At 33.3% G+C, this 10,307-nt stretch overlaps 1 protein-coding gene across 1 annotated transcript; it reads left to right on the top strand.

Moving 5' to 3' along the window:
- The first annotated feature begins 276 nt into the window (after window positions 1-276).
- Window positions 277-4,605, top strand: LOC112782646 (GDSL esterase/lipase At1g28590). The gene is made up of 5 exons (XM_025825128.2): window positions 277-682; window positions 861-1,094; window positions 2,408-2,556; window positions 3,739-4,012; window positions 4,091-4,605. Exons 1-5 carry the CDS (start codon window positions 415-417, stop codon window positions 4,327-4,329), a joined length of 1,164 nt encoding a protein of 387 aa, XP_025680913.1. The 5' UTR covers window positions 277-414; the 3' UTR covers window positions 4,330-4,605.
- Window positions 4,606-10,307: the final 5,702 nt, after the last annotated feature.

The following is a 10,307-nucleotide window of genomic DNA, read 5'->3' as shown; positions in this document are numbered from 1 at the left end:
TTTTTTTTTAAAGAATAAAATTTGTTAAAATTAATCAAAAAATAATAATTAAAAAAATTAAATACAAATAAAAAATAGTCAAATTATAATATAAATTTTTTTATTATTTTTTTAAATTTTTAACTTCAATATATAAAATTATTCAAAATAATATTTATTAATAAATTTATCTTTATTTTAAAAAATAAATTACATCATTTAAGCATATATACAAAATCCTATATATTAATTGTGGATAGTTTATTGGCTAGTTAGTACTACCGATTAAATTAATAATAAAAAGCTGATAGCGATAGAATCCTACCACGCACAAAATTTCTCATCTATATATGTTGCTTCACAGGAGTAAGTTTCATGGTAAGAATATAACACTTGATTCACTATATCATTAGATTCCCTCATCTTCAGCATTGCATGGCTTCTTCATCATGGGTTTGGTTTCTGGTGGTTCTTGCCGTACACGTGGTTGCCGGGGCAACACCATTATCTTCCTCAAATCGGTGCTACAGAGCAATATACAGCTTCGGAGATTCTCTTGCCGACACCGGAAACTCCAACTATGATACTAATCATACACTCTCTTCATCACAAACTTTGGCATTACACGTTCCTTATGGAGAAACCTTTTTCCATCACCCTACCGGAAGATGGTCTGATGGCCGCCTTATCGTCGATTTCATCGGTAACTAATCCAGACTTTTATATGAGTTTGTTTGATTTTTGTTTGTATTTTTTTTAATTCATTTTATGTTATTTTTTTCTGTTCATAAAAAATCGTACTCCTGATTTTTCGGATACAGAATTTTATATTATATTACGAAATTACTTGTCCCAAAAATTTAATATATTGGGTTTGGCAGCTGAGAAGATGGGGGTCCCACTGCTGAAGCCGTATCTGGGAATAAAGAGCGGGAATATAAAAGATTGGAAGCCAACGGAGGGGGTGAATTTTGCGGTTGCAGGAGCCACTGCTTTAGATTCAAGCTTCTACTTAGAGAAGGGGATCTCTAATGTTGTTACAAACTACTCTTTGAGAGTGCAGTTACATTGGTTCACGGAGGAGTTGCTCCCTTCTATCTGTCATTCTCCTTCAGGTAACATTCTAGTTATATCCATCATTTTGTTTTGTTTCCAATTTTTGTAAGTGTGTTTAGATTTCACTTTCAAGTTTCAAGTTTTCTAACTACATAAAGTTGTTCTTCCCCAAAATTTAAAATACCCAACTTGTAAAAAAAGTAGGAGGTGAAATAATCTTTAAATGTTTTAATAAAATTATTTTCGAAATAACCTTTAGCTTTATTAGGGGTGGTAAAGTGGGCCGGTCCGCCCCAATCTGTCCTTCCCCGCCTAGGCCCGGTCCATAAATGGAGAGGGACGGCCCGTTTTGCCAACTAAAATGGGTTCAAAATGCTAGTCCGCGCTGCTTTATGGTAGATTGGCGGGCTAGTCCACTTAACTCTTTTTTTTTTAAAATAAAATTTATTAAAATTAACTAAAAAATAATAATTAAAAAATTAAATACAAATAAAAAATAGTCAAATTATAATATAATTTTTTTACTATTTTTTTTAATTTTTAACTTCAATAAAATTGTTCAAAATAATATTTGTCAATAGAACTATCTTTATTTTAAAAAACAAGTCACTTAATTCAAACAAATATACGAAATTGTAAAATAAAATAAATAAAGTTAATAACTAAAAGAAGAATAAAAAAAAAGTATTTGAAAATTCTATAATTATTAATTTTATAATAGTAATTATTCTTTTATTTAATAAAAAAAAGAAAAAAAAATTCGATCCGACAGACCGGCCCGTCCCACCCCGCTAAAACCCGCCAATTTAACGGTGTGGGTTTGACGAATTTTTTTAATTTGACGGGTTCTAAATCCTAACCCGACCTGTCCTTTTTAGCGGGTTTAGTGGATCGGCCCGACGGGTTTAACCCGTTTCGCCACCCTAAGCTTTATCATCAGTTGATAGAATTATTGAAGTTATTCATCATTTGTATGCTTTTAGTTTCTATTTATTAACTTTTAAGATTCAAATAAAAATAATAAATTTATAATACTTTTTTTATAGAGTCTACAGGGATATGCCGAGTAAAAGAAGAGTTCAGTCGAAAAATACTCTCACGAAAGACAATTAATAAATCAGAATAAAAGTACTAAATTATTCTCAAGCATCTAAAAGTTTCTCTTGTTTCATCTTTTATTTCTATAAACAAAATTACTTATTCTTGATGTTAACTATATCTAATTGATGTCGTATAAAATATTTAAGTTCTAATAAAAAATACTTTTTAGGAGGGGTGAAGCACACACCTTGAAACTAAACCAATACAAAATACAAGCACACACACATTTATAAGGCGTGTAATTAAATTAAACTATGGTCTAATTTTGCAGAGTGTAAAGAAGTACTTGGGAGCTCGTTATTTCTTGTGGGTGAGATTGGTGGCAATGACTTCAACCATCCTCTATTTTTACGCAAGAATATTGAAGAACTCAGGACATACGTACCCAATGTGATTAATGAAATCTCTTTGGCCATCAGGGTAAGAATTTTAAAAATATATAAAAATATAACGACAATGTTTAAAAAAAAAATAGACAGAATTTATAATAATTAATAAATATTAAATAAAATAAATTTTAGTTAATTTTAATTTATTATTTTTTGTTATTAAATATTTTTAAAAACATAAATATATATTAGAATAATTGTCTGTGCTTCTCCTATATATACATGGCATATCTTCTTATCTAGATAAACAGTTTATTTGAATTATTTATTTAACTTTTCATCAATTAATATGGCATAAGTGCTGACATGTATGGTATGACGTTATATCAACCAATCACATCTTTGTTTTATTTGAATTCTAACGAATTATATCGTTCATAGTTAACTATTGCAATGAAATATATAATATAGCAAGAAGTAAAATTCCCTGGAAAGTGTGAAATTGTTGGCTGTTATTGTTTTATATATGGTAGTACTGATTTATTTTCAACATTTGAATGTGAAGATATTTGTGCTCAGTAAATCAAAATATTTGATAATAAAAAATATTAATTAAAAATAATTTTTTATTTTTTATTTTATTTAATGTACTCTATAATAAATAAATAATAAAAAAAATAAAAAAAATATAGGGAAACAATGAGAATACTAAACAATGTAAACAATGGATATGTCGAATATTCAATTCAATAGGTATGCAGATAATTATGTTAATTATTTTTAATTGGATTATTATTTCTTTTTATTCGATTTACTTATATACAGATAACAATAATGGTTGGATGTTCAATTCACTAGGTGTGCAAAAAGTTATCCAATATTAGGGTTTAGGAAGTAAATTAGGGGTGGAGTATTTTTTTTTTTTACTTTATTGAATCAATTTTAGAGTTTATTGTTCATATTATTTACAAAAGTCATTATCTATCTAACAAAATCAATAAAATAAATATAAATTATTTAGACTGATTGTTTTTTATCATCCAGCAGTATTATGGTTAGTGAATTTCGTATTCTCCCCCTTATGAGTTATGACTTATTTGTCTTAAGGTTATCGTTTTTGTTGAAGTAGTTAGTGTCTGTCTATTTGAGGCTGTCTCTTGATGCTCTGAGCAATTCTTTTTTATTAGTTTAATTTCTATTTCAATAGTAACTTAGTGCGTCCCTGAATCTTTGGTGAATTATATATTTATTTAATTTTGTGTTTGATTGGCAGAAACTGATTGATTTGGGAGCTCAAACTCTCCTAGTTCCTGGAAACTTCCCTCTTGGATGCAATTATATCTATTTGTCGATGTTCAAGACTGAAGATAGTGAAGCATATGATCAAATTGGTTGTCTCAAATGGTTAAACAAGTTTGCGGAATACTATAACAAGCAACTTTATGGTGAAATAAATAGACTCCAAGTGCTTCATCCCAATGTCAATATCATCTATGCAGATTATTATCATGCTGCCTTGCAAATATATCAATCCCCCACACATTTTGGTAAATAATATAAATCCCCAAGTTAATTTCATTAGGAGGATTTTGAGTGTAATTATATATCAATTCATGGTTTTGCAGGATTCAAAGAATCATTACTTAGTGCTTGTTGTCCACCTGCTGGGCTTCCAAACAAATTCAAGGGACCAGTTGATTGTGGCAAACCAGGAGTTACTGCTGTTTGTGATGATCCATCCCAATTTATTTCTTGGGATGGTGTACACCTCACTGAGGCAGCATATAAATTGATTGCAAAAGGTTTATTAAATGGACCATATACTAATCCTAGTATTGGTAGCTCATGTGATTCAGAAATATAACAATAACATATATATATCAAATCTATTTGTTTTTAAAGTGTTAGAAGTATAGTAGTTCAAAGTTTGAACTTCAAACAACTTGTTTTTGAGAGTTTGAAAGGCTTCCATATATATGTTGAGATCATCAACCAATGTACCACATTTAGTAGCATCCTTAAAGACGCAATTAGATAATTAGATTGAACTATTGGTGTAGTCATATACACCTTATGTAATTTGAAATTGTGCTTGTAAATTCTAATTGAATTATTTGACTTATTGAATTATGCTTGTATATATTATTTGCATGTTATGTGATTCTTTTTAAATTATAATTTTAAAAAATATGTAAATAATAAATAGTACCAAAGATATATTATTTATATCATAAATAGGATGCTTATTTAGATGATGTCAAAATTAAAATAAACTAAAAAAAAAGCTTTGGTTATCAATTCCTCGTCTCCACCAATTAAAAAGAGAAAAGAAGAGGGGGGGGGGGAGAAAAACATTTAAAGAGACAACACGGACGTGCGTATGTGAATTTAAAATTAATGAATAGTATATATATATAAAGATCGCCAGAAAAAAATTAATATAAAAATTTTAGTCAAAAATGTGATTGATGGAATGAAAAAAATTTGATAGAGATGACATCATGGAGCTTTTTATAGTGGGAAAAGTATTTTTTGGACTTTGAAGGACTAGATAATAAAGATAATTAATAAAAAATATAAGTGTTACCTAGATTATTTCTTTATCAATAATATGTTTACCATTGTAATTATTTTTTAGTGAAAGTACATAAAAAATACATAGTATATAAGGTGTAATAACTCAACAAATATTTTCTAAGGGGATTTTTCATTCTCTCCAACAATGAGGAGAACTTATTTCTCTCCCTTTCTTAATCCCTTCTGGTTCATCAAACCATCAACATCACAGCTTGAACAGCTTAGGGCATGAGATTTTCTTCATGGTGCGGTGAGCGTGGAGAGCAACCAAGCTGTGAATCAAATTATTAAAAAAAAAAAGTTGTGAATTGAGATCAATCCAATTTTGCCATTTTCTTTCTATCCCTAATTTTTCTTTCGACATTTTCTTTCTCCCATTCTTACCTCTTCCTTCAAACTCATCCAATAGAGTTTGATGAGAGGCTATTTCGCAAGATTCTTTCTTGGTGAACATAGCTGTTCCGATCAACGAGTTGGAAGGAAGAAGATCTGAATCCCTATTACTCTGTGATTCATTGATTTCTCAAAATGGCAAACATGGCAAACAGATCCTCCCATTGCAGAGGTCGTGGAGCTACATTGGCTTGCTCTCATTGCAACAAGCAAGGCCATACAGAAGATGTATGCTATAAGAAGCATGGGTACTCCTCCCATTTCTATCAATGGCAGCAACATAACACCACCATCAATCACGTGATCACTGAGGGGCATGATGATATACTCAGTGACAAACAATTCCAGCTCAATTGTCTCCAAGAGAACACTGGAATATCAAGATCTGGATTCACTCCAGAGCAAAGATTTGCCTTGTTAGAGTTGATCAAAGACAAAAGTGTGCAGCAACAACCTCATAATGCAAATCAAATTTTGACTAATTCCATTCAAACTTTCACTCCAGGTAAAACCATTGCATTATATTTTAATGCAAGAATTATGAGCATTATCACTCCAAAATCTGCACTATGGGTCATTGATTCCGGTGCAACAGATCATATGACTTTTGACTTAAAAGATTTTGCAAGTTTTCAAAATATTGATCCAATCAATGTGATATTGCCAAATGGGACCAAAACTGTTAGCACCATCATTGGCACAATCACATTCTCTAAAAATTTTTTTCTCAAAAATGTTTTATACATTCCTTCTTTTGATTTTAAACTGATATCTGTGTCAAAGTTAACCTCAAACTTACATTGTCAACTGTTAATCAATGATAAGTGTTGTGAGATACAAGATAAATCCACATCAAAAATGATTGGCATTGCTGAGTGTATAGAAGGGTTATATACAATGAGTAGAGAACCAGAATTCTCTCACTTTCCCCCTCTTCCAACAAAGCAAGCTTTATTGGCGGCAACTACGACTACTACTCATCCCACCACACCTTCACACAGTGAGCACAACAACATTTGGCATCTTAGATTAGGACACATACCCATGCATAAATTGATTTTTCTGAAGAAGTATTATCCTTTTATAGATTGTATTGCTTCAAAATTTCCTTGTGATTCATGTCATTTTGCAAAACAAAAGAAATTATCTTTTAATCTTAGTACAACTAAAATAAAAGATTGTTTTGACTTAGTTCATATGGATATCTGGGGTCCTATTTCTGTCCCTTCCAATGAAGGACATAGGTATTTTTTGACTGTGGTGGATGGCAAGAGCAAATTCACTTGGATTTTTTTTATGAAAACCAAATCTGAAGCATCACAATTGGTTATTAATTTTGTGAATTTTGTCAGAGTACAATTTGAAAAATAAGTTAAGTGTATAAGGACCGACAATGGGCCAGAGTTCACTCTAAAATCCTTTTTTGCATCAACTGGAATTTTACACCAAACTTCTTGTGTAGAAACACCAGAGCAAAACGGGATTGTAGAGAGAAAACAGCAAATTTTAGGTGTTGCTAGAGCACTGCTATTTCAATCAGGAATTCCACATTGTTTTTGGCAATACGCAGTTGCTCACGCCATTCACCTAATTAATAGGCTGCCCAGCACTAACCTGGATAATGCTAGTCCTTATAAGCTTTTGTATGGTAACTTACCTGACCTTTCATATTTAAGAGTATTTGGTTCTCTTGCATATACCTTCACATTAATAAATTCAAGAACAAAATTAGACCCAAGAGCCAGAAAAACAGCTTTTCTTGGTTTTAAATTAGGAACAAAGGGTTTTCGACTTATTGATTTAAAATCAAAGGAAATTTTCATATCCAGAAATGTAATTTTTTATGAAACTCATTTTCCGTTTTTACATTCCACTAGCACTGACATTTCTGTGGTACCCATTCGTACTCCACAATGCATTGATCTTTTTCAATATGATACACCATCCACACATCATTTGCAATCATCCACACATACCACACTCATAGATTCAAATGAACATTTCTCAAGCTCAATGCACTCACCAATTTTCTCACACACCATTGCACCCATTACCACACCACACACTAACAATGCACCTGCATCACAACACTCTGACATCACACATGACTGCATTACTAGAAAGTCTGAAAGAGTCAAGAAACCGCCTGCTTATTTGAAGGACTATCATTGTATGACAACCCACACAGCTCACTCTAGCAACGTTGCCAACTCTAACTCTTTATATCCTATCTCACAACACTTGTCATATGATAAATTAACCCCAAAATATAAGTCACTTTCTCTAGCCATCACCTCAAATCAAGAACCTAGCACTTATGAGGAAGCGGCTGCACATGAATGTTGGAGAAAGGCAATACAAGATGAATTGACAGCTCTAGATCATAACAGAACTTGGTGTCTCACTGAACTCCCAAAAGACAAGAAGGCTGTGGGTTACAAATGGGTTTTTCGGGTAAAATTCAATCCCGATGGCACCATAGAGAGGCACAAAGCGAGGCTAGTTGCAAAAGGATTCACTCAAGTGCAAGGAGTAGATTATGGTGATACTTTTAGTTTAGTTGTCAAAATGACTACCCTACGAGTAATGTTAGCATTAGCAGCGGCAAAGAAATGGCATTTGAAACAGTTGGACGTCAACACTGCCTTCCTTCATGGAGATTTGGACAAGGAAGTTTATATGAAGTTACCACCCGGTTTGGCTGTATCACAACCAGGTTTGGTTTGTAAATTGCAAAAATCTCTATATGGGCTTAAGCAAGCAAGCAGGCAATGGAACATTAAGCTCACTCAGACTCTTGTGGATGCTGGTTATAAGCAGTTTTTTGATGATCATTCACTCTTCATCAAGAAATAATCTGAAAGCTTCACTGCCATTCTAGTATATATTGATGACTTGGTTTTAACCGGGAATGACATTAGTGAAATCAATTCCATCAAGCAAGATTTGGATGACAAATTCAAAATAAAGGATCTTAGTGATCTCAAATACTTCTTGGGAATGGAAGTAGCACGCTCTAACTCTGGAATTCACATTTACCAGCGGAAGTACACCATGGACCTTCTCAGAGATTTTGGTTATCTAGATTGCAAGCCTCTCTCTACTCCATTTGATTATAGTCAGAAACTCTCAAAGGAATCAGGTACCATTTTAACAGACAATACTGTTTACAGACAGCTCATCAGCCGACTCCTTTACCTCACAAACACTAGACCCGATATCTCTTATGCTGTGGGACGTTTGAGCCAATTTTTGGATTGTGCAACCACTTCTCACCTACAGGCTGCTTTTCGTGTACTCCGATATTTAAAAGGCCGACCTGCAACTGGTCTCTTCTTCTCCTCTACTTCTAATCTGCATCTCACTGGATTTGCCGACGCTGACTGGGCTACCTGTGCCGATACTCGTCGCTCCGTTTCCGGTTATTGCTTCATGCTTGGGAACTCACTCATTAGCTGGAAGAGTAAGAAGCAAACCACAGTTGCCAAGTCCTCTGCAGAAGCTGAATATAGGTCTCTTGCTGTTGCCACTTGTGAAGCTAGTTGGTTATCTTTCTTAATGGATTTCATTGGCTTGCCGCTTCAAAAGTCTATCACTCTATTCTGTGACAACCAGTCAGCCATTCACATTGCCAATAATCCCATCTTTCATGAAAGAACTAAACACATTGAAGTGGACTGCCACATTGTTTGTGAAAAGTATTTGTCTGGTCTCATTCATCTTATGCCAGTTCGTTCCAAGGATCAACTTGCTGATTTTCTTACCAAAGCTCTGCCACCGGGTCCTTTTCTTGCTAATGTTTCCAAGCTAGGATTGTTAGATTTACACAATTCTAGCTTGCGGGAGGGTGTTACCTAGATTATTTCTTTATCAATAATAGGTTTACCATTGTAATTATTTTTTAGTGAAGGTACATAAAAAGTACATAGTATATAAGGTGTAATAACTCAACAAATATTTTCTAAGGAAATTTTTCATTCTCTCCAACAATGAGAAGAACTTATTTCTCTCCATCTCTTAATCCCTTCTGGTTCATCAAACTATCAACATCACAGCTTGAACAGCTTAGGGCATGGGATTTTCTTCAAGGACCGATTTATAAATAATGAAAGGTTCATAAATAAACTTTTATTAACATGTGGGGCAAATTTGATTAGGGTTAAATTGGAGTTAAGCCCCACTTTGGTCCCTGAGATTGGCGAATTGCACTGAATTAGTCCTCGAGATCCCAATTGCACTAAATTAGTCCCTCGGATTCGAAAAAATGCACCACGTTAGTCCTTCTACTTTGTCTTCTACTTCTCCATCAGTGCAGAGAAAAAAACGTTTCTCTTCCATGAGTGACCCAAAGTAGCAACAGGTGGCTGCAATAGGATTTTTTGAGACTATTAGAACACGGCATTCGCTGTGCAGTTGTCGGAAGAGTACGTTTGCCACTACAGGAATCTTCTGCGTCGTCACTGAGGTTAGTGAGGATGAAAATTTTTTTTTCAAATTTAATGGAATGCTGTGATGTGTGTTGATCATGGTTAAGTGTTTTGTATATTGTCAATTCACAAGTTTTAAAGCTGATTTTGTGTTAGAATTTTATTTTGATGTTTTGTGGGACTGTGTTTAAGGGTTTCTTTTTATGCTCTGTTCCAATGGTGGAAGAATCAGCACCCATCGAAGGCAATAAGCCCACTGCCCTGGCTGATAACACTTCACTACCCAACATCACAGAACCAACAAATCCTGATGAAGCTGTCTACGACAAAGAGAGACCAGGAGTTACAGTAAGATATCACTTCAATTCATCTCTACTATAGAATTTTATTATTGGACTCCTGCTTCTAGTCCAATTAAAAAATTGTTGCCTTTCTTCCTCAAGGT

Source organism: Arachis hypogaea, chromosome 20, assembly GCF_003086295.3.
Source record: "Arachis hypogaea cultivar Tifrunner chromosome 20, arahy.Tifrunner.gnm2.J5K5, whole genome shotgun sequence".
NCBI classification, from domain to species: Eukaryota; Viridiplantae; Streptophyta; class Magnoliopsida; order Fabales; family Fabaceae; genus Arachis; species Arachis hypogaea.
Note: the sequence above shows the minus strand (reverse complement) of the source record. Positions and strands in the feature narration are given on the sequence as shown.